At 40.3% G+C, this 26,007-nt stretch overlaps 1 protein-coding gene across 2 annotated transcripts; it reads left to right on the top strand.

Annotated features, from left to right (window-relative positions):
* Positions 1–249: 249 nt before the first annotated feature.
* Positions 250–23,593, top strand: LOC145404586 (pre-mRNA-splicing factor SYF2). 2 transcript variants are annotated; one of them, XM_080276099.1, is made up of 6 exons: positions 250–438; positions 5,096–5,179; positions 9,321–9,477; positions 16,774–16,898; positions 18,348–18,518; positions 21,448–23,593. In XM_080276099.1, exons 2-6 carry the CDS (start codon positions 5,169–5,171, stop codon positions 21,611–21,613), a joined length of 630 nt encoding a protein of 209 aa, XP_080132225.1. In that variant the 5' UTR covers positions 250–438; positions 5,096–5,168; the 3' UTR covers positions 21,614–23,593. The 2 variants fall into 2 exon arrangements, with proteins under 2 accessions (XP_080132225.1, XP_080132224.1); XM_080276098.1 differs by having other exon boundaries at positions 9,337–9,477.
* The last annotated feature ends 2,414 nt before the right edge of the window (positions 23,594–26,007 follow it).

Raw genomic sequence — 26,007 nt, forward strand, 5'->3', positions numbered from 1 at the left:
GAAAAATGCGAAGGCATCACCTTTTGATCGGTACCTCCTTTGTCAACATCACAGTCCATTATTTTGACCCTCGGTCATTTCGGCTTGCCCTTAATTAGTAATCTCCGGTAGGTCATACATGATGAAAGTATTAATGGATATTCACACGAATATAAATTGGTCAAATTAAGCCGCAAATATATCAATTTAGATTATTCCAAAGAGTTAAGAGCCGATTCCGATATCGTCATAGAGTGTAAACAACGTAAATCTTTGGAAGTGGGTGTGGAAAACGATTGTGTGGAAGGTTTCCTAATCTGTCTTTGATCTTTCTGATCGAGGGAACGTAGCGCTGCCAGCGTGGAACTGAAGACCCCAGAAACAAAGAACAAAACGCTTGGGAAGCTTGCATAAACGCTGTAATCGTCTCGCTGCTCTAAGAATCTCATCATGGCAGAAGTAAGAAGTCCTGTAATACTTGTTTTATTCGTTTGGCCTCATATTATTCCTTTTTAATTCATACCATCAAGAGTTGAGACAAGTTAAAAGAAAAGATATGTCACTCGGGATCATTTTTCAGACAAGTTAACTTTTGGTTCCACTGCGTGTGGTTTGTGCTATTTCCATTACCTGTAATGCATTTATTTTGATGCAGCAGTCGGGAATGAGGGATCATGAGCCGCATGTTCACAGGCCACATTGAACCAGTCTAGACTGGTCTGGACTCATAAATGATCGCGAGAACGGGCTAATGTTGGTCCGATCCTGTCTGAGCCTGCTATTGGCTGCATGAGTGACTGGGCGTGGCCTAGAAGAATGTAAACAAATGTCGGGGAATGGCGCTGATTACACACATTTCATGCTTCCCCTTGATTTTTTATCTCGGTCATTAATGCTTTAATAATCTTATTTCGTGCGATCTGTAGTAATACTAAGCCTCTACTTCATGGTAAGATTTGTTTGGTTCCCTTCTTGGATGATCACGGGCTCTGCTAGCGTTAAAAATGTAATTTAAAACAAACCTTATTACCAAGTCTGCCATTGTTGACCATCGATGTTTCCACCCTGCCACGGATGCTCCTCGCCTCCTTCTTGGCTGTTGCTGACGCGCATACGTTTGTGTGCAGACCGGTCTCACCTAGGCTAGCTTGTGGGGCAGGACTGCTTTGGACCTGTCTGCACCGGTCTAATTGTCTCGCCAGAACAGCAATAAGACTGGTCTAAACTGGTCAATGCTGGTCTAAAAGCCACGCGAAAATGTGGCTATGGATATCACCTTTATGACCAAAGTCTATCAAGGTTAGAACAAAAAATGTCAAGATCTAGAATAAAGAATGCATAAGAGTTGTTCCTGTCACCAAAGGAAACAAAAATTGACAAAAACAAAACCTACCGTACTAAATGATTCAGTAGAAAGACAAATAGTACCGTATTCATGGAATATATATATATATATATATATATATATATATATATATGTGTGTGTGTGTGTGTACTGTATATATATATATACTGTATATATATATATATATATATATATATATATATATATATATATATACAGTAGAACCTCTTTGGTCCGGACCCCTTTAATCTGGATTTCTGTTACTTCGGACAAAATTTAAAAATAATAAGCTCCAAAAATATGTTGAAAGTAATTCTAAAGTCATTTTCAGTATCGGCGTGGAAAGCGATCGTCATTCGTTCAGTCTCGGATCATGCTAGGTCGCAACATGGGCACCTGTTTAAACACACGCTAGCATTCGTTCCATCAACTAGTTCACCAACCATTTATATTTTTACGCTGTATTTCAAAAGTTAATCCTCCTTACCATGCCCCTTAATGCAAGTGTAGCTTCTGCAATGAATAAAGGTGTTAAAAGGAGGAGTTTGCTTACACAAATATGGGTCAGAATATTCTGCAGTGTTTAATGATTACTGTAGGTTATTTTTTTGTACTTAAATGTGCTTTACTTGTACATCAAACATTAGCTTCTTGCCCATATGGGCGTTATCAATATGCCAAAGATGACAATGTATTTTTTGCCTACATAAGTTTTATTTTTATTCCAAATATTACAGTTAATTAATTTATTTATTTTTTTGCCTACACAGGCCTTAGTCACTTACCACAATTTAAAATGTAGGCTAGTTTCTTGTCATGGCCTTACCTGTAAATTATGCAATACAAAACTATCGTACATGATTAGTTTGGTTATTTTAGTATCCTTTCATCTTTTGCAGTTACGTAAGGTTGACATATGCCACATATGTTAATAATTAACAAACATACCATATGTAGATAGTTTTTGGTATGAACTGGAGATTACCCTGATGGTCCGGACAATCTGCTAATTCGGACAACCCTTCCCCCCATATAGTCTGAATGAGAGAGGTTCTACTGTATATATATATATATATATATATATTTATATTTATACACACACATATCAGCTGGCAAACTCCTTCAATGTATTCATCAGCATTATTCCAGTTCCATTTGTGGGTGAAAGCTATTTGTAATATAATATTTGGCACCAAATACCTGGTATTATATTTTTTCTTTTTAAAATGTAACTCAGTTAATAAGGTATACTAGGCTTGAAAGGTCAAAGACATGTGTATATAATTTTGATATTAAATGTAAACTTCATCTGTCCATATACCGTATCTATCAATCTATAGCCAGATGCCTTAATCTGGTAAGGAGTTGCTGTTTGCCCTTTTATTTAGTTGTTTTACAGGGAGGGGCACTAACCCTCTGCCAACCTGCTTGTTGCCATATATGGAAAGTATAATTAATAGATTTGGAAGATCAAAGATGTGTAAATTTTTATATTAGATTTAATATAGGTGAGACATAGGACTGCATCTTAAAAATTACTGGTAATAGAATTTTTTTTTTTTTTTACCTACCTTTGAATTCAGTGCCATTGTAAAGATGTACAGAAGTTTATTTTCGAGTATGCTGAGGATCCATCAGTAAACATGGATAATATGATTAGGCTACTTAAGGGATAGGCTAGGGTGTGTGGTTAGGTTAGCACAAAATTGGTTAGGTTAGCATAAATAGGTTAGGTGAGAATAAATAAAGGTAAACATACACTGTTCAAGGCAGTAGAAGCACCTTACCGGATCAGTTCTTCTTCCTGATAGTCTGTTATATTTTTCTAATTATTTCTGGGATAATAAATAAACTTTTCATGTAAAATTTGTTTCCCTGTTGTTTTTAGCTATATCTGCTGTGTCAACTTGTTTGATTTGTCAGGTGTAGCTAATGGTGGAGGGACACTCCTAACCTAGCTTGACTGTACAGTACCTTCCCAAATAATTTAATCTAATCTAACCCAACCTAACCTACCATCAAGTTGGGAGGTGAAATCCACCTTTCAGTACGTTGAGTAAGATTCTTCCATTAGCTACACCATAAACAAACAACTATAGGTATGGCTTAAGGGACGTGATGATAACGGTTGGAAATGTTTCAGGAGGAAAGGTAATTTACCACCTTGAAAATACAGTAAACCCTCGATATAACGAACTAGCTGGGAGGAGGGGTGGGTCGTTATATCTGAAAGTTCTCTATATCTGATGGTCATTATTAACCGAGGGATTAGCGACCCACGGTCACCATAACCGTGGAGTCGTTCGGTCCTATTGCGCAACCACAACTTACTCTATGAAGTTTCACAAGGAGAATTCGATGGTTTATGTAGTTATACAGTAGATGTACAGTAAATACCATCCTGAATGAAGTTGTACATATAAATGCAGTGCCTGTAATGTAATGTTGCAGTACACTTACAATAGCAGGGAGCGAACTTCCGTCAGATATGCTGACCAAAGTTGCTATATGTGGCAGAAGTTCGCTCTGGAAATGGTGGGTCATTATATCCGAAGTTTGCTATAAAAGGGTTCATTATATTGAGGGTTTACCTTAGTAAGAAAAATACAGAATACGAACTAGAGGAATACCATATGAACTAAACAGGGATATGTCATGTCTCCATGGTTGTTCAATCTGTATATGGATGGGGTTATACCGGTAAAAGAGATACTGTACAAGGTAGGGCAGTGGATGTTGGAGCGGCCCTACTGAGAGAGGGCAGTGGATGTTGGAGCGGCCCTACTGAGAGAGGGCAGTGTTTGGAAACTCCCTGTACTGTTGTTTGCAGATGATACTGTATTGTTAAGTGAAGATGAAGGGGAGCTGCAAAGCTTGGTGGATGAGTTTGGGAGAGTGTGTAAGAACCGGAATCTGAAAGTGAATGTAGGGAAGAGTAAAGTGATGGTCTTTCAGAGAATTGAAGTCAGTGAATGTACAGTGAGATTGGATGGGGAGGAGATGGAGAATGTGAGTGTGTTTAAGTACTTGGGTAGTGTGATGAGTAAGGCTGGAAATTTAGAGAGTGAAGTGCTTGAAAGGGTGCAGCAGGGAAGAAAGGTTGCTGGTTCCTTGAAAACAGTGATGAGAAACAGGGAAGTGAGCATGGAAGTGAAAAAGCTGCTACATGATGGTATTGTGATATCATCTCTAACATATGGAAGTGAAGCTTGGACCTTGTTAGGGGGACAGAAGTCAAGAGTGAGACAAGTAGAAATGAGTTATTTGAGAGGAGCATGTGGAGTCACATGGAGAGACAGACTGACAAATGAGGAAGTGAAAGAGTGTTTTGGTGTGGATGTGGATGTGATAGGAAGTGTTAGGAGAAACACATTATGGTGGTTTGGCCATGTGGAGAGGATGGAGAGTGAGAGACTGACAAGGAGAGTGTATGTCAGTGAGGTGGAGGGGGGGAGAGGGAGGGGAACCAAGGATGAGATGGAGGGATGGAGTTGAGATGTATATTAGAGAGTGAGGTGTAAGCTGGGAGCAGGGCAGTGAAATGGCGGGGGACAGAGCGACACTGAGGCGATTTGTTTGTGGCCACCCCGTATGGGATTAAGGCGTCTGGCAATAGATTGATAGATAGATTGCTCTGTATACAGTAATAAGTCTTTTTATACAGTACTGTACTTAGATGTCACACAAACTGTCTAATTGTATATGCTGTATGGTATTCCTTGTTGAAAGGTAAGCATGAACATGTTTTTGTAAGGTATATAATTTTTACAGGTTGAAGCTGGTCCAAGTAATCCCAGTAAAGGAAACAAAATGGCTGACTTCAAGGCACGGTTGGCAAAACTTCATGCTAAAAGAGTAAGTTTTAAAGAAAACTGCACACCACAGTTGCTGTTATTTTTACCCCAGGCTCATCTGGATGTGAACGAACCCAGTGGACTGCTGGAAACCAGCCGTTTCAGCTGGGCAGTTCCAGAGATTCTTGGTTTAACAGAAGGATTGTCTATGCTATGAAGTGAGGTGCAAGAGGTATAGGGAGCTGCATTACTGTGAGGGCATACTGGTAATGGATTATTTGTGAGTTGCATTCTGTTTTGGTCCTGGAGCAGACAGGTGATGGCCACATTTTAGCCTGGTTAGGTGTGCTAATGTCACTCTGGGAAGGGCAGTTTCTTAGGGATGAGTGTCTGATAGGGATTCATGAAGGATGCTGTTTGCCTGAGAGATTTGGATGTCTGTGTTGGCAATATATTTGTGTATAATTATGTATGTGAAATGTAGTGTTGGATGGATTTTGTGACATTCTTTGTAGTGCTGGAAATTTGTTCCTTTATTTATCATCATCATCTGGACCTCCTTTCCCACCCTAGGGCAGGGTGAGGAGTAGCAACGTCCAGACAGCCAAAGTTTGCCTAGTTCAATGGGCCATGCTTCCATTCACTCATCATTAAAGCCCTCGAAATCCTGTCGTCTCCATCTGATAGACCAAAAAAAATTTCACCACGGTCTGTAGCTTCTCATATACCTATCTGATAGAGCCAGTCTGAATGCTGTCATGTTAAAAAGGAATGCCAGATCCCTGGTCATGCACTTCTCTGCACAAAATTCATGCAGCCAGCTTGATCTCATGTCAGTTCCTTAGCCTCACCAACTTCCATACCTCTCTTCCTCATGCTCTCATCCACCATATTCCTCCACTTTCTTGGCCTTCCTTGCCTCCTCCTTCCTTCAGATTTGCTCAGATATACCCTTTTCATAACTTCATTGTCATCTGTTCTCTCCATGTGACCATACCATCTCACTCCACTCTCTTCGTTCAGGTGTCCACAGTCTTCCTCGCTCCGCATCTTTCATGAATCACATTATATATTCCATATCCTATCCACTCTCTTTACTCCATGTACATTCCTCAGCAGTCCCATCTCCACTGCTCTTACTCCTGACTTTTCATTTTCATGCCACACCATAGTCTCTTTTCCGTATGTTAAAGTTGGCACTAACACTCTTTCATGTAAGCCTCACACTGTTGCAGCACTCATGTCTCTGTTACTTATCAAGGCCTTCATAGCACCAACTACTTTCCTTCCTTGTGTCACTCTACTTTCCACTTCTTTTGCACATTTTCCTCCTTTTTCTATGACTGTTCCCAGGTATTTGAACTCTCACCAATTCCAGTCTATCTCCATTCACTGTAACATAACACTGAGAGTCACCTTCTCTCTCAGTAGCCATTACTGTACTCTCTTCTACATTTACTCTCAAGGCATGACACTCACAGACATCTGCAAAACTCTGCACTAGTCTGCTAAGCTCTTGTCCAGTATTTGCAAGTAACACTGCATCATCAGCATACAACAAATTTGAGATATGCCATCCACCACCATTCATTACCGACACCATCCTTCTCTCCATTACTCTTGTTTTTACTTCTGTTGTCACCCTATCCATACATATATTGAACAATCATGGGGACATCACACAACCTTGTTGCATGCCCACATTGATTGTGAACCATTCACTTAGATGCCCATTTACCCTTACACATGCCTTACTACCATCATAAAAACTCTTAATCGCACCTAGCAGCTTACCATCTACTCCAAACATGTGCAGAACCTTCCACAATCCTTCTCTGTCTCCTTTGTTGTATGCTTTTTCCAGATCCATAAATGCCATAAACACCTTATAGTCCAACTCACAAGCCTTCTCTGCTATCTGTCTCGCTGCAAATATTTGATCCACACATCTTGTTCATCACGCACTAGGATTTGTAAAAACTCTCATACTTTATAATAATTTTTCCATATACCTTCCATTCAACACTCAATAGACTTGTGCCACGATAATTCTTGCATTCACTTCGCTCACCTTTGTTTTTGTACTGGGGTGCAGTCACTGCCTTTTTCCACACAACTGGCACTTTTTCACCATTGATGCCTTCTTACACATCTCCAACAAGCACTTTATTCCACTCTCTCCACTACACTTAATCATACCTGCCTACACCTCATCAACCCCATCTTCTTTCCCATTTTTCAGCCGCTTCACAGCGTTCTTCATCTCTGCATTTGTCACATTTCCTGGCACTGCATTCCTTCTCTGCACATCCCCAAAACCAATCTTGTTAATAGTCACTTTGCTCTCTCTCTGTTCCCATTCATCAGGCTTTCAAAATATTCTTTCCATCTGGTCCTTACTTCATCCCCATGGGTTAATAGTCTACACTTACATCCTTCTCATTTTCACATTTCGTTCCACTGTCATTTCTACATTTGCACACCTCTTTCAAGAATAACTTCCTGTTTTTGGTGTAATTTGCATTAATTTTTCTTCCTAGATCATCATTTACCTCGTTCTTTTACCTCTTCACTAGTCTCTCTACATGTTTCTCAATCTCAGTATGTTCAGCTCTTATTTCATTGAACCCCTGTCCTGTATCCACTTTAGCCACTTCTTCCTCTTTTTCTCCATTGCACTTTTAACCTGTTCATCCCACCATGCCATACCTTTCATCTTTCTTTTTTTCTTTATTTATTTTTTTGTTTTGAAAGGGTGGTGCAGCATAAAGTTACGGTGGTGGGATGGAATTCTGAAACAACAGTTTATTTATAGTACCTCTTGTGTTCATTTCATTCTGGATTGAGTGCTTTTTTCATTGTACCAGTAATCTATATACGGTAATTATGGGGGTCATTGTGCTGTAATAATACAGTAATTGCAAACCCCAGGTTTATCTGAATGTGAATTTACTGGACAGTAGGCTGTAGTTGCCCTCTCTAGACCACTATGGTACCTTCCTTTTGGAAGGGATAGGGAGGAAGTTGAGGGAAGTTTGTATAACAAAGAATCTCCACTGCCCAGCTGTATTGGTGCCACCATGTGAAGGTGGCCCTGTCTAGCACCACTTTCTATTGTATGACCTGTTATTCACATACTGTAGTCTTGTATTTTTTAAAGCTTTTTTATGTTTGTGGCTGTTAATTTGGTTCATATCTTGGGCTCATATAATTGAATGTTTTTTGACTGAACTGTTTCTAGACTGTTTTTGATGATACCCTTTGCTGTCTGGAGGTAGTACCTGTGCGTATTTTCAGTTCATCAAGTCTGCTAGATGCTGTCACATTGATGTTGCTTGCGTGTTGAGAAAAGTCATGGGTGTATCCAGGGTCAGTCCTAGAATTTGGGGATTTTTCTCCAGTGGGTTAAGATCAAGGAGATGGGGGGGAAATTGGGATATGGGTATGAATATGGTTCTGAAATGGGTACAGTGTATATGATTGAATTAATAATATGAAGTGGTGTGGATCACCAAGAAGATGGGTGGATATGATAAGTGAGTCTGTAAATAAGCAGGGCAGAGATTGAGGAAGTAAAAATTGACCAGTGATCAGAATGAATGGATGATTAGTCTGTTTCATTTTAATTTGTTAATGGTGCTCTTCCTTTGTGTTTTTCTTTTCCTTCTTCTTGATCCATCCCATTCCATTTAGTAAAAATAAAGATGGGATAATGTTGATCATAATAATGATGATGATGATGTCCTTGGGCTGAAGGTGTTAAGTGGTGTGATTTTAACCTGAACCAGTGATAGTTCAGTCACTGATGAAATGAAGGCTATCTGTGACAGCATCTGTGTTGTGCACTTTTGTTCATACCATAAATGTAGTTAGTTTATAATCAAGAGCTTCACTACCGGACATGACATCAAGCATTTTCAAACTTTCACTGATGGTATTCTGTACTGTAATTATGCAACACCCTTTTTAGTTATAGTACAGTATCTCTAAAGTTGATGAAAATATTGTCCAATAATTACCGAATTTGAGAAACTGTGGGAAGTTTGTGGAAGGCTGATGAACATTGTTGTTCATTTATTGACTATGATAAATTTCAGGAATTTGGGGTGATGTAATTAAAATTAATGAACTGATGCAGTGTGCAATAATAATTTAGAGTGAGTGTGGAGTATTGATTGCTGTAGTATTATTACAGTGTACAGGTATATTATTTTTCAGAATGAAGCTGCAATATTGAACCACAAAGAAGTTGTGGAAGAAGACCGCATAAAGCAGATGCCGAAAAATTTTGCAAAAAAGCGTGAAAGGCTTGAAGCAGAGTATGAAGAAGAAAAGAAAAGGGACGCAGCTGAGAAGGAGGTGAGATTCAGGAGAGGTGGGGTAAATGGAAAGAAAAGCTCATTTACTTAACCTAATGATAGGTAATACTAGAGATTGTATGCTTTCATGTTGATAGCCGAGCAAATTTTGCAGTAACTTGGAGATTATTTTTTTCTATCCCTTTTCCCCAGCCAGAACCTAAACTATATTACTAAGCATTCGTCAAGTTCAGAATGTAGTGGTATAACTGACTACAAGTATGAATGGCTTGCATCACTACGGTGTAATTTAACCATTGTGACTTTTAGGATATGGCCACAACGGATGCGACAAGCAGGGAGGTTGTGTCGAATGGTGAGTGGTGAGGTGAGCATCAGCATGATGTCTGTCCAAATAGGAAGCGACGATCTCGCGCGTGACTTTGTCAGAAGCTGTTCGTTGGTGCAGACAGGTCATTGTCCAAGCTATCAAACCTGGGGATGTCGCTAGGCAGTCCACGACATTTTGGAACATGTTGCATTGTGTAGTGACGAGTGTAGAGGGTGAGCGGAGCGACAAACCTCCCCGCTTATACAGTGTGACCACCCACACAGGATTTAGTGAGTTTTATCGTGTCGCGTCATCCCTCAATGCATAAGTTTCCCCGCTCATCGCGTCCGGTGTGTCTGTACCCTTAGGGTTTCACTTGACTGAACAGAATCATCTGGTGTTTAACTTAAATAGATTCCTAGGAGTAGTTACCATTGGTAGTAAAAGGGTTACTTGAGGCAGTTTGCAAAGCCTTTTACTTCTAGGATTTTTCTTATGTGAATAAAATCTTCTGATGTTAGCCAGAATGTAATACCCAGTTACACCAGCTGCTGTAAATTGGCTAATCCATAATGATTACTCTTATAGTATCGTTGTGAGTGTTTGTCCGTGTTGTTAGTTGCTTACATTAAACAGAGTAATGAGAGTGTAATTCAGAGTGTGTTCCAAGAGAAATGTGGCATTCTTTTAGTACTTTCTGTCTGGTGATATATATATATATATATATATATACAGTATATATATATATGAGGCTGCGTGCAAGAGTATACCCATGCACCATATTTTAAAAGTGGCAGAAATCGCGTTTAAAGTTGTTACGTCTTTGAAGAATGATACCGCAAAAACTATTATACCTAGGATAATGACATTTACATCATTTTAAAGCTGATTGTCTCTACTTTATCCAAAAACTTTTCAGTAAAGGTACTATTGTTTTTACCCCCCCCCCAAAAAAAAAAAAAAAAAATTGACATTAGCATACAATGCTGCTACTTTTATGCATAAACTAGTGCTGCAGGCCTATAACTAGTGAGTTCCTTTATGTTGTAAGATGAAGTTGAATGCCTATAGAGTGGTTGGTTATGAATTTGCCTGGTTATTGTCATAAAAAGTAAGTTTTATAAATTTAAAAAAAAAAAAAAAATATGCATCATTTTTTTTTTTCACCTGGTCCTCATTGTTCTGTGTTTTTATGTGAACAATAGACACTTTACATCTTTTAAATGCAATAACAAACAAAATAACACCAATAATACTAGGAATAATGATGTTTTACATTAATAATCTTGTTAATACAGTGGTTGCACTTGATCAATGGTGGCGATATAAACCCAATGTTATTTCTATGGGTTTTCGCCCCTATGTCTTGGGTCATACATCACATCCACCAAGTCCACCTGAAATTACATACTCTGAGGGACTGTGGGATAGCATTATCTCAGTATTCGACAAGGTGGTGCATGGGTATACTCTTGCACGCGGGGCCTCATGTATACAATGCTCGTCAGAAGTATCGAGCGCCCTGCATCCCTCCTACGAAAGAAGCCTTTCAACATTGAAAAAACATATAAATAATGCATTTTATTTACCTTTAATGCTTGTTAGGGTATCCTTTATGCTTCTTCACGGACCGGAGATGTCGTGGAAGTGAAAGGGCGAGGTTCCTGAGGTGCTGGAGTGGTATTTTGTCCCAGGAGTCACAAATGGCTGCTTCCAGCTTAGGCAGAGAGCTCATGTCCTTCCCTTGGAGATTCTTCTTTACGAGGTACCAGAGGTTTTCTATCGGGTTGAGGTCTGGGCTATTGCCTGGCCAGTCTTTCATGAATGATACCTCGCAGTCACGAAGCCAATTGGTGACCAATTTGGCTTTATGAGCAGGTGCACCGTCCTGCTGAAACACTTGTTCACCTTTGAGCTCGAAGGACTCAGGTAAATGATCACAAAGAAGCTCCAGATAAACATCCTGATTCACTCTGCAGTTCTTGGGAAGCACAACAAGCTTCCCCAAACCTTTACCAGAGAAACAAGCCCATACCATAAGTGAATCAGGGTGTTTAACTGTGCTCTCCATGTAACGGGGATCAAGTGGGTCACTACCTTTGCGCCGGTACACGCGTGCTCCTCGATTACAGGTAACTCTAAACTTTGCCTCATCAGACCACAACACTGACAACCATTGGTCCTCACCCCAGTTAAGGTACTTATTAGCAAAGGCAAGCCTACGAAGTCGCTGGTAACGTGTAAGAAGAGGCTTTCTCACAGGCCTGTGACTTGTGTAACCAAGTTCATGGACTCTTCGAGACACCGTGCGCACAGAAACCTCACCAAACACTTCCGGGTTGCTCTCCTTAATTTTCCTTGCACTCACACAAGGATTAGACTCCACCGCATGTTTTAAAATATTAACAGACCTTGGGGAAGTTTTCCTGGGCCTACCAGACCGCGATTTCTTTGTGGGAACGTCACCACTATTTTCCACTCGAAAACGGGCGCACCACCTATGCACTGTCGATTGAGCCACACCAACCAATTCACTAACTTCCTTCGTGGGGTGGCCTGCCTCCTTTAGAGCAATGATCTGGGATGTAATTTCACTCGAAAGTTCACGGATAGGGGCCATAACAAAGTGGCGAAAGCCAAAACACCGCGGGACACTAGGTAAAAAATGGCACAAGAAGAGAGGGAGACGCTGCAGAGTTCCTCTCTCTCGTGCAGCCTGTAGGCAACTGAGGCGGGAGCCAACCAGCGTGCACTAAGGCCTCAAGCTCCCGTGACGTCATGTTAGCACCCCAAACATCGCTCAATTAGTTTAGCAACGTAATTGGTTAGGTAAAACACCATCGTTAGGCGGGGTATCGTATATCGGAACACTTTTAACCCAAGGTGTCCCGATGATGAATGGATAAGTTCCCACGTTTAGTCACGGTGACACCCGACGACATATCCATACGTTTTGCAATTGCAAGGTCCGTCATTTGCATATATTTCAAATTTTGCACGTGATTTTTGGTACGTATACACAGGCAAGGTGCGGCGAGAAGGAAAATAAAGTATGATCCTTCTGTGTTGTCCGGGGAAGGCCTGAGTGGTGTGGCGGGAGTGAGGAGTGAAAGGGAAAGTGGTGGTGGGATGGAAGCAGCGTGAGCATGTGGTGTAGGTGGGCAGCAGGCAGGCAAGAAGGAGCTGTTCCCTAGCACGTCTTTCGCCCCACAGTATTCCTGCACTTCCTCCCCACAGCCCCGTGATATGGGGAAAGGAAGGAAAGGGAAGGGAAAGGGGAAAGGAAAAGAGAGAGGGAAGAGGAGCGCTAGTGGGGAAGGGCGCCACTCTCCACCTCCCCAACCTCCCCCACCACCCTTTCCTCTCCTCCCCACCCTGACAAGGAATATCACAGATTGTTACATTACTGATACTGTGTGTGCTTCCGATAATATGACTCTCACTGTAAAAGTAAGGCCTGTACATATCCGATAATATGACTGTCAGTATAATAGTAAGGCCTGTAAATATGTGATAACAATGATATAAAGAGGAAACGGGTGTAATGTTAGTGGAAAAGTATTATATAAGTTGAAAAATAGAGTGTAAGTTTGAAACAACAGTCATAGCGAGTTCACTCACTATCACAACTATCTTCTCAAAGTTTGATGAACATATAGTGGAAAAATCGAACCATTTGCAACACGCAGTAGTAGAGATTGGGTTTTCATTGTATTTCGCCAGGTGTAAATTATCTTTGGACGGAACTGGGAAGATAGTTTTGTCTTTCATTGTACATATGCAATAATATGACGCTCAGCATAATAGTAAGGCCTGTAAATATGTGATAACAGTTCTGTAAAGTGGAAACCGGTGTAATATTAGTGGAAAAGTATTATATAAGTTGAAAAATAGAGTGTAAGTTGAAACAACAGTCATAGCGAGGTCATTCACTACGTACAAAGACACACCCAAAGTTTGACGAACATTATAGCGGAAAAATCGAACCATTTGCAACATGCAGTAGTAGAGATTGGGTTTTCATTGTATTTCGCCAGGTGTAAATTATCTTTGGACGGAACTGGGAAGATAGTTTTGTCTTTCATTGTACATATGCGATAATATTACGCTAATAACATTCCTATAAAGTGGAAACGGGTGTAATCTTAGTGGAAATGTATTATATAGGTTGAAAAAGAGAATGTAAATTGAAACAACAGTCATACCGTGTTTGCTCACTATGTAAATATGTGCTAGATTACACTAAATATAATCGTAAGGCATGTAACTGTGATAACAGTTCTGTAAAATGGAAACTGGTATAATTTTAATGGAAAAGTATTATGTAAGTAGAGAAAATGAAATGTATGTTTGAAACAACAGACATAGCGAATCATATGTGACCGATTTGGGCAGTTTTGCTATGTTCACTCAATGGAACAATGCTTATTTTGCCTATATTTTTGTGTGAAAACCAATATATTCTTGTACTACATGTTATTTTGTTCCATATTAATAAATATCTACCAGTTCTGAGTGATTTCGAATACGTATCTCAAGCATAGAAAACGGGACAGCAACCGAGCGCCTTTACAGAATACGGTACCAGGTGTAATTCACCGGGTCGGTCAGGATCACTTGATGGTCGTGATCGTCAGCTTTTACCCTCCCGGAAGGGAGCTGAGAGCTCATATAGTCCGATCTAGGGGCAAGGCTGTGACCTTCACACACCCACACACCCGTCCCCTTGCTCGAGGGGGACAGTAACCACCTACTTCGTCAGTGAAACTTTTCGCAACCTGAGCGAGGCGCGAACTCCCGTCCACCAGTTGGCAAGCGAGAGCGTTACCACTGCACCAGCGAGCGGTGTGCGATGGCTTACCTATTTTGACCATTTCTAGTTCAGGTATGCACTTTTTCTGTGATCTGCCATCGTTTCTCACTGAAAGTGGAGGTTTGAGCCAAAAAAAATTCATATCCAAAATCTGCCGGGATTGGGGGGCGTCAGTGGTGGAAAATTGGCCGGGATGGGGCAGGTTAACATGTAACGTAATGGGGAGCATTTACCAGCCTTGGGTTTCCCCCCAAACCAAGTCCCAAACCCACCCAGATGAGCCCCAAAACAAGTTTAAAGTCAATCTAAATGGCCTAACAGCTGTAAAAGAAACTAACCTAAGCTTAACACCTGTAAATAACTCACTGAAACCAACAAATAAAATCTGAAAATCATCAAATGTAAGTCTGGAAAAAATCAAGCTTAGTAAACTGTACCCCAAAATGACGATGTTCACCCCACCTATGGCTAAAACACAATCTAAATCTAAAAACAGTTTATGAATCAACCTAAACACACAATTTTAGTATAAAATATCATCAAAATCGGTAAAAAAAATAAAATAAAAACCCAACGTTAAACCGGGGTTTGGCCATCGTTAGGCGGGGTATGGTGGTATTTCTACCCCCATCGTTAAGCCGGGATATCTCATCTAGGGGTATCGTATATCGAGGTATTACTGTATGTATATATACACACAGGACTACCCCAGTTTTACAGTGGCATGTGTTAAGAAAAAACCCATCGCTAAGCAGGGTATCATATAGCAGGGTAGATTTAACATGTAAAGTAAAGTGATCCATTTTTGAGCCATGGAATTCCTCACCAGTTAAGTCCTAAACCCACCCAAATGAGTCCCAAAACTAGTTCATAACCAATCTTAATGGCATAACAGCTTTAAAAGAAGCTAACCTAAACCTAAGACCTGTTAAAAGCTCACCAAAACCAAGAAATAAAATATGAAAATCATAAAAATAGGTCAGAAAATATCAAACCGCTCTCATCACTCACTTCTAAGTCCATGTTCAGTCCTGGTTGTCGTCCTTGTTATTCCCCCCGAGACTAGGAGATATGTGGTGCTTCCTAACGCTCATCCTCCTCAAAGCCCTCAAACTCCATCTCCACTGGAGGGTCAGAGGGGAGAGGGGTGGGAAGGCTGACGAGGTGGGGTGATGGTAGCGGGAGACTGATGCGATGGCTCACCCCCAGATGATACCTCGAAGGACCCATCGCAAAACCGGGGGTAGGCCTACATTAGGCGAGGTAGGGTGGTATTTCTACCCCCATTGTTAATCCAGGATATCACGTAGTGGAGTATCATATAGCAGGGCTACGTGTGTCAAATCAGAAGGGGCCTACTTTGAGGGGGATTAGTGTCCTAGCTCAGCAGATTAGCTATTTATTTTTTTAGAATCTAAGGTTGGATTCTTTCTGAACAGGCCTCGTATGGGATATGGAGAAGGCAGGATTGAATGATCAGAATGCTGTGGTGGCACTCACCATTCACTCACTTGACGTGCCGCTCTGGGTGTCTGCCCTTTTATGTCGTCCTTCCTTACTCTTCTGTCTTCCTTTCCTTCATTCTTTCCTCTTCCTTCTGCCTATGGGTGACTTTACGCCCCCTCATCTGTCTTTCTTTCCTTCACTTTTTCCCCTTCCTTCTGTGTATGGACGACTCTACACTGAGTAACAAGCCAAATGGTTTCCTGTACACCAGGAAACCATTTACTATGCTGGGTGGTAACCTTGTAACCAAATTATGGCACCTGGTGGTTGAGTGGGTACTTAAGGTACTCCAGTCAGATTGAGCCTGTGTAGGTTTATATCCAAGGCTTGGTTGGAGTTTAGTGCTCACGTAATGACACTCGGATATGAGTGAGGCTCATCACTCTCATCTTAAATGTCAGGACCAACTTGCCTAACCCAGGGCCGCTCGGCTCCTCGTGGGGCAATATAGGATTGGTTGATGGATGAATAGATGAAATACCTGTACTGTGCCAGAAAGCTACAATAAAGTGTTTGTGTTTTACACATAAGTAACTTGATGGCAGCCTAGATTAAGTTGTGTTGATTAGATTAGTTCAGTACCATGAGCAGATGTGTATGATAGGAGTAGGCAAGCATAGTGTAAAGGTGAAATTTTTTCAGTTGAAGTTTCTGTCAATTAGCTAAATTTTTACCTGTCCAGATAATGATTAAGTATTGGTACACAGGGCAAGGATTATGACCGTTTACGACTGCTGGAGGTTGGAGCTGATGAAGCAGAGCGCTGGGAGAGACGGAAAAAGAAGAAGAACCCTGACCAAGGCTTCTCTACCTATGAAGATGCTACCATCAGGTGGGGTTGAATACACAATGGAAAGAAATGCATGTACCTTTGTTCTTATTTGCATGGACTGTATTGCAGTATGTACCTGGTGTTTATTGCACAATGCAAGAAGCCTAGTGTCTTCTTTGCCATACACTGACTTTGAGAATTTTCAGCATTGTTCACTGGGCTACATGCATATATAAATCATTATCAAAAGCTGTCTTCCCCCTTAAGGAGAAGAAGATTTGTTGTGTAATAGATTATACTGAAATACTTTTCCCTCCAATTTGTTGGTACAGTACAAACTCACAAATCCAAAATGTGCGGTTCCAAAGGCTTTATAGAAAATGAAACGTGTTGGAATGTAAAATCATAATTTGAAAATCATCACATCTCCATTAGCTATATATATATATATATATATATATATATATATATATATATATATATCCAACCATCATCCAATTCTACGTTGCCCCATGAGAAGCGTAGAAGCCCGGGGCTAGGCAATTTGGTCCTGACATTTAAGATGAGAGTGACCAGCCTCACTCATCCCTGAGTGGCATTACATGAGCAATAACTCCAACCACTCCTTGGATATAAACCTTCACCGGTTCAATCTGATTGGAGTTCTGTAATTACCCACTAAACCACCAGGTGCCATAATTTGGTTATATGGTTACCACCCAGCATAGTAAATGGTTTCCTGGTGCACAGGAAACAATTAGGCATGTCATTCAGTGTAGAGTCACCCACAGGCAGAAGGAAGAGGAAAGATTTAAAGAAAGAAAGACAAAAGAGGGAGTGTAAAGTCACCCGTAGGCGGAAGGACGAGGAAAGAATGAAGTAAAGAAAGACAGAAGAGGAAGGAAGGAATGGAGATATATATATATATATATATATGATAAGGTCCCTTAAAATATATATCTATATCTTTATCTGTATCTATCTGTCTATCTATCTATCTTTGTCGATATATGTATATATATATAGATATAGATAGATATAGATGTAATATATATTTTAAGGGACCTTATCCTCTGTTATCATGATTTTTACTTCATTTTTACTATTGTATGTGTATATGTATACTTTTGTATCTACTGTTATGTATGGTACTGTGTAATAAATTGTCTAGAATACTGTGAGTGGTAAATAAGATGAAGTACTGTGCATTAGTGATTCATCATCTATTTATATGCATGTTTACAAAAGAAATTTGACTACCAATAAGCATTGATTATGTGAGGACATTTTATATAAACACCCTTCTATAGCAGGGAAAAATATTTTTGAAAGTGAAGGTTTTTTGGAAATTGTACTGTATGTTTGTATTTGGGAATTTGTACTGCAGCACTGTAAAGTATGTAATATAGTTTGCATTATTCCACAGATTATATTTTGTCATGTGTACCTTAAACGTCACTTAAGAAGTAGGTGTTGTATTAATATTTGTTGTCCATCTGGTCCACACAGGCAGTACAAGCGGTTGGTGAACAACAAAAAGGTTGATATGGAGGAATATGCCAAGGAGCGTGAGAGACTGGGGGATGCTGCCTTCTATGTATCAGACAACAATACTGCCATTGGACTCCACAGAGACTCTAAGGAAGCTATAGACTCTATGGTGGAAGACCTTGAGAAACAGTATGTTTTGATATTGTGGTACCTAAAGTAAAATTGAGAGGAGTATAGAAGAAACAGGGTGAAAGAGTTTTTCATAGGGGAAGAATCCATCCATCTACACATACATCATCATCATTATTATCATCATCTAATCCTGTGTTGCCCCATGAGGAGTGTAGAAGCCCAGGGCTAGGCAAGTTGGTCCTGACATTTAAGATGAGAGTGACCAGCTTCACTCATCCCTGAGTGGTGTTACTTGAGCATTAAACCCCAACCATCCTTTAGACAAACCTTCACAGGCTCAATCCAACTGGAGCACTTTAATTACCCACAAACCCACCAAGCACCATAATTTGGTTACATGGTTACCAACCAGCATAGTAAATGGTTTCCTTGTGTACAGGAAACCATTTGGCTTGCCACTCATTGTAGAGTCACCTACTGACAGAAAGAAGTGGAAAGAATGAAGGAAAGAAATACAGAAGAGGAAGAAAGGAAAGAAGGCAGGAAGAGAGGAAAGGGCAGTCACCCAAGTTTAACACTTGATCATCATCATCATTATCATTATCCAGACCTCCTTTCCCACCCTAGGGCAGGGTACTTAATCATACATACTATAAATACATTTGCACAGATGGGTAAGCATGTGAAATGGAGTCATAATTCTAGAGGCCTGAATGGCATGTGAATGATTGTGTGACCCATTTCACTAGGCATGTTGTTGGTAGTTCTCCCATTTTAATTTTTTTTTTTTCGTATTTTTTTGTGATCCTACTTGAACCAGTCTTTTGGTGGAAGAAAATATTCAAGATGATGATGACAGTGATGAAATCATCATTCCATACGTATAGGAGTCAGCATTTTTCATCTGTTGACTGCCAAGATGATGTGACCTCTACTGTACTGTGGTACCCCTGTTAACTGGGTGGAGAGACATAAATGTGGCATCCATCCAGGAACCAAACTCCACACTCTTCCCTGCACCTCAGTGTGATGAGACATTGTCCACCACAAGGGTACATTGGTTTACTGTCTGCAGTTGATGGATCTGTTCAGCCAGACAGACCAGCCTTACAATAGCAACAACAGTAACAGCTTCAGACTCGAAGGGCTATCATACTCAGTTGTACCTTCCCCTCCTCTTGTAAACATTCACTCACACGTCACAGTTTCATTAAGTCAGTTACCATCCTAAACCATACAGTTGCATCTTTATCTCTTTTCTATTGCAACTTCAGTGGTCATTGCTCCTCTGAACTGTCTGCTTGCATCTCTCCACCTCTACGACGAACGCGTAACACCCGTCTAGCTACAAACTCTCATCCCTTCTCTCTCCAGCTGTCTAATGCAAGAGTTAATGGTTACTCCCAATCCATTGTTTATGCAACAGGTCAACTCTGGAACTGTCTTCCTCTGTCTGTATTTCTTACTTCCTATGGTAGAGTTGAGCAGAGGGTGTTGCGATGATTTGGGCATATGGAGAGAATGGATAATGAGCGATTGGTGAAAAAGATAACTAGGTCTGATGTGAGAGGTGTAAGGCTGAGAGGAAGCCCACGAATAGGATGGATGGACAGTGTGAAGAGAGCACTGGATGCGAGAGGGATGTCTGTTCAGCAAGGAAGAGTGGCTGTGCGTGACAGAAATAAATGGAGAGAAATTGTGAATGAATAAGTGATGACGCAGCCCTGAGGGGATATTCTCCTGCATTTGGTCTGATCAGCTAGTCAGGTCAGGTGCGGGTAAGGGGATGGGTCTGTTATGATGTGGCAAGGGTAAACCAACTCTGCTGTTGGGCCCTGCTGCGGATGTCACTGATTGCATTGCGCAGTTGACTCTTGTGTGGTGTGGTGCAGTGAGGATCTGTCTGTTCTCCCCTTTGGGGCTAATATGCGAATGAATGTGTTTGAATGGATGAGTAAATGGGGAGTGTGTCGTCCTGTCTCGGCTACCTCCCTTTCCTCGGGGGAAGCAGCCTAGGTGTATAGATAGATAGATGATCTCCAGTCTTTCAAACACAGTGTGTCCAGGAATCTTGAAATGAACAGATCTTGAATTTAGCTCTCTGTTGTATTGTTTTCATTTTTTTTTTGGAAGGAATGGTTTGTGGGCTCCTGGACTTTGGTTTCTTTTTCCTTGCATTTAAAAAAAGAAAAAAAAAAAATTACCTGGATCCTTCAGCATTTCAGCAGCTAACCTAGATCTTCCTGACACCTTTCTATTCTTTCTTTTAGGTATTATTTTCTTCATAGTCACACTCATCCAGAGGGGGCAGACTGAGAACCATTGCTGCTGGGTTTAGGCTATTCCAGTCCTAGTACCTCATGGTTAGCAATCTGTTGTAGTGTTCCCTTTAGGTCTTATCACATAAAATCAGATGGAGTAATTTGGTTCCATTCAACTACTAATGATTTTGCATTTCCAGCCAGAACATTACTGAACCTAAATATTTTTTTTTTTACATATTTTTCATCAACTGTCTATTATGTAAGTGCTGTTGAGGACATAGAATATTCTTGCAGGACTTCCAGGATATAGACTGCAGTACTACACATTTTTATTATATTTTTTATAAATTTTCATTCATATTTATGGATCATTATTTTGTTAAGTTGCATATTTGTTATCTTGGTATTTTACTGGTGTGAAATGCTGAGTGAATGGGTATATAGCCTTCTTCATTGAGCATACTGTTGATCTCACTTCATTGGGCATCTGGGCATACTGTTGATTAAGTCTTCTACTATAATTTTTTTTTTTTTTTCCTTTCTGAACCGTGCCTCACTCCACCTGTGGATTGTAAAGAGAGGCTAGATGATGTTGATGTTTGAGATTTTATTTAATAAGCTGTGTTGTCCCATACAAAAACGTCAGACTGGAGCATAGTATATTCAGCCAGTTCAGTTTTCTTTATAAGAATTTTTCTAATGTATGTGATGTTTTTCCGCAGGATATCCAAGCGAGAGAAGTACTCAAGGCGTCGTATTTATGATGATGATGCAGATATTAACTTCATTAATGAGCGCAACATGAAGTTCAACAAGAAACTGGAACGCTTCTATGGGGATTACACGGAAGAAATTAAGCAGAATCTAGAGCGAGGAACAGCAGTTTAATTATCATGAAATGTGAATTAGGCTATCATTGTTTTATAAGATATAGCTTTCCAGCAGTGAGGACCATCCATCCATCCATCATCCAATCCTACATTGCCCCATGAGGAGCGTAGGAGCCCGGGGCTAGGCAGTTGGTCCTGGCATTTAAGATGAGAGTGAAGAACAGCATAATTAAAACGAAGTGTGGGTTATGTAGTTATTTTGTAAGGCAGAATATACTAACTGAATATTTTTTGCCTTTGTTCTTTTATACCGCCCTTATGTTCAGTTAGTATTGCTGTTCTGACTTCTTGTTAGCAGCCATCAGTATCCCATTCTTTATCGCCTCATTATGAGCATAGATGCCTGAGACTGGATTAATTAGTCCTAACATTTAATTCATCATTGACCAGTCACTCTTTCCCGAGTGGCATATGTGACAAGTAAACTTCTGTAATTTCTTGGATGTAAACCCTCAAGGGCCATGTCCGGTTGGAGATCGCTTGAACTCATTACTTTACCAGGCATCCACATTTGTTTAGTTATGTGGATACAATCCAGTTTAGAAAGTGGTATCCCAGGTTACAAGAAGCCATTTGGTCTTATCACTTAATGTAGATTTTCGTGAAGGTAGCACTGCTGAAAGTCAGTTGATGGTGGGTGCCCACATGTATCATACTGTAATTATTGAAAAATTTTCAAGAACATACTGTAGTACAAGCTTTAAGAGAGTTTGGCTATATAGGATGGAATTATTTTACAGCAGGAAGGTACAATAACTGCACACTGCCATTTTTATCCATTTTATACTTGGTTTGAAAGGGCCGTGTTTCGTGTTTTTGTGGATCAGCTTTGTTGACGTAATGGCTGCTCTTCAAGTTGCACACACTTCCCTAACGTACCATTTAAATTTCATAACCATGAGGCCTTTTCTAAGGACCTCATCTTATTTGTCATTGGTCATATTGCACATCTCCCTTCCACAGTCATATTATGTAATTTCTCCCCCAGTTATTCCCATACATTCTCTCCACATGTTCCCTTAGCTTAAGCTACCTGTACTCATCATTGAACTGCTAAATTTAACATCCAAACATTTTCATAATTCTGCACACGATGATCTGTCTCTCAACACAACATTGCACATTCATCTCATTATTCTCATTGAAACTACTCATATCAGTAGCCATTGTCATTCTTAATTGGTTATGTTTTACTATTAGAGAGTGTTACAGTTTTCACACATGAAGTGAATTAATGTACTTTCCGTTCATACAGAGGGTCCTTTTATTATCAGTCAGAGCAAGAACTCACCAGATTTCTTCTTTGTATACCTGACTCATAATTAAGGTAGCATTTATACCATCACTAACCCTAATTTTATAACCAAAGCACCAAAATTTATAAATATATATGAGCCATGTCCTAGATAGTCCTCTCTAACATTGGCCAGGCCTTTTACTGATCACACGAGTTCTTATATTTTGTAATGTATGTCAGCTCTGTTGTTGCTAACGATTCTGTAAGGAGAATTTGAAATTCAGACAGATTTGTGCTAGTTATTTTTAGCTCCCAAAGAATCAATTGTTGTTGTAACAGCCACACAAAATGGGGCCTTGTGAAGAGAACAAACTGCTATATGAAATTCTGTACACAGTCCTTTATATTCCTGTACAGTAATCAAATTAAACATGGTGTTTTATTTTGCCCAGTTTTCCTATCAGTATTTTGCACAATTACAGTAATAATTGACCCATAAATATGTGTATGTCAAATTTACATATGCTATGAAAAAATTTTTACAGTTAAGTACTGTACAATTATTATGATGTAGCATTAAGTCATAATTCATAGTGTAGTGTACAATGACATGTAGATGTTCATCAGTCTCATAAAATGTGAATGTTGAATTAGTTAATCAGTCTCTTAAAAGTGTGGATGTGAATTAGGTTAGTTGTGTGGGAGGAAAGTGTATAGAGGTGTAGAATAGAGTGATTAATATAATGCATGATGCAAAAGAATGTATTTTACTCTCTTCCTTATAATAGAGACATGAAGCAACCAGTTAGTTGGGTAACATTTATGCATTATTCTTTTTGTTGCCTTTAACTCTCATGGATGTGGATGTAATAATTTGCATAAATCTGAGCATTTCAGTTGGACACTTTATGAGGTATTTAAAGGATGTTATGAAGGATTATCTCTGTTGTAAGAATGCATTGTTGTTGGAGAGGTGGCATTACAGTGAACACATTCACTGAAGTATCTAGGACTGATGGTTACAGTCTATTGCATTCTGACTATACGAACTTGTGTCTCTTAGGAGAGGGAGGTTTGTCTGGGGTTGCGGGATATGATATTGGATGATATTCTTGATTGATACTACCAGGAGATTTTAGCTAGCTGTGGTGGCCATGTGTTTGTATAGTGCGGTATTGGGTGGTGGAGGGGGATGTTTTTGAGGCATTCATGATAATGCAGAGAACCTGTTTGTTTTTTTGTTTGCAAAAGTATGAGATGTGAATAAGACAGATTCAAAAAAGGCGAACTTGCCTAAAAAGGAGAAAAATATACTCTACTGTACATACTGAGAATACAGTATGCAACACGTAAAGAAACTTTTTGTTGTTGCTCAGCCTTGTTCTGTCTGATCAGGCAGACCTGTCAACCGCAGGTAAGCAACCTACCCTTTGTCCCATGTGCTCCCTACACAATTGATATTGTGTCTACACCTTAGCGTGACATGTGCTATGCAGTGGTACATTATGTGTGGAGCCTGTTTTACAAGCTGGATAATTGTCATCTGTAATTCCACTCATCCCAGTCTAAGCTGGTAGCTCAGGAGGGATGGGGGATGCCATACCTAAGTCTAGCTAGGTCAACCTCGATCATCTTTTTTTAAGGACACCTTCGATGGGTGGATGTCAGGAGGGGGCTTGTAGTGTGGTGTTATGATCGAGGTGCTGTGTTACCCTGCATGTGAAGTGAGTAAGCTGGTGTTTCTTCATTGCTAGGGTTAGAATGTCTGGAGATGGGATATTGTTGGAGAGGGTTTGATGATGTTTTTATGGTGATTCTTTTTAATGTGCCAATGTGTGTTTTTTTCTCACTTGATAGGAGTGTTCTGCTTTGGCACAGACTGTTGCATAGAATTGTGTACCCCTCATATCAAGGTAGTCTTTGACAGAGAGAACTTTAGTTTCAGAGTGTAAGTGAGCTGTGATAGTGCTTTTGGTGCAGTTCGTGGTCATGCATGGAGCATTCTGTATGATTTGTAAGGTGTTGTATTGGGTATTAGGATTGGAGCCCTGCTGGGGAGGTGTAGGGAGTGGCTGCTCCCACATGAGAGACAGCGCCCTGCAAGGCTGGATCAGGGTCCTCCTCACAGGACTCGGGGCAGGATGAGGAATGAAGTTTTGCCCCCTGCATGAGTCACATCTACTTTCCTTCTCTCAGGGCAATGGTGGCTCCACAAGAAGGCTTCTCTTCACTGCCAGTGTAGGTAAGCTACTGTATAGAGTGAGCTGTTGTGGAGAGAGATGCAAAAATATATAAATGATGAAAAAAATGCCAAGAGATAACACTACAATTATCATTTAACCATCTCATGGTCAGAGAAACTCGAGTCTTCTTTTCCTGTAATGTCAAGTGATTTTCTTCAGCTGATGGTAGTAGTAGTAGTAGTAGCAAACCTGGCCTATCTTGCTAGTAGAATCATCAACTGTAGGCAAACAATTGCTCCCCCAGGGTCATTCCGTTCAGTGAACGAATGCTCCCTTGCAGTAGACAGACCCTCGTTTTAGGGAGGTGCAGGGAAGAGTGTGGAGATTTGGTTCTTGGACGTCCATCACATTTGTGTTTCTTCGCCAGTTTAACAGGGACACCTTAGTAAGCTCCACACTACCTTGCCAATTGGTTTATAGTCACCACTCAGTACTGTAAATTATTTCCTGGTTATAGGAAGCTACTAGGATTCACTGTAGAGTCACCTTGGGAAGAAGTAAGCTAGGCAACACTACAGTGGATGATGGTCACCACCACCTACCAAAACAGTGGGTACAGGAATCTGAGAGTGTTTAGCTTGAAACAACCAACTCCACTAAGTTTAGGACACCTGTACAATTTTAATAGCACATTCACTTGCAGCATTGCTAAGATGCTTGGCCTATTGAGGGTGTTGTCACAGGAACATAAAAGTGACCCCCACCCTTCACCCCCCCAACAAATGACATCAGTTCTCTCTCTCTCTCATGCACATATAGTTTGCAAAACTCAATGAACCCTGCCACCCACATTTCGTGCACGAAGTGGCCAAGACTCACTTTCAGAGGACATCGGAGTAGACCACCAGGCTTTGAATCCCAGCTTAAACATCCACAATAACTGTGTGTTCATTTTAGTTAAAAGCCTTAGTC

This window comes from Coenobita brevimanus, chromosome 64 (genome assembly GCF_032717465.1).
Source record: "Coenobita brevimanus isolate Jiangsu-jjx chromosome 64, ASM3271746v2, whole genome shotgun sequence".
NCBI classification, from domain to species: Eukaryota; Metazoa; Arthropoda; class Malacostraca; order Decapoda; family Coenobitidae; genus Coenobita; species Coenobita brevimanus.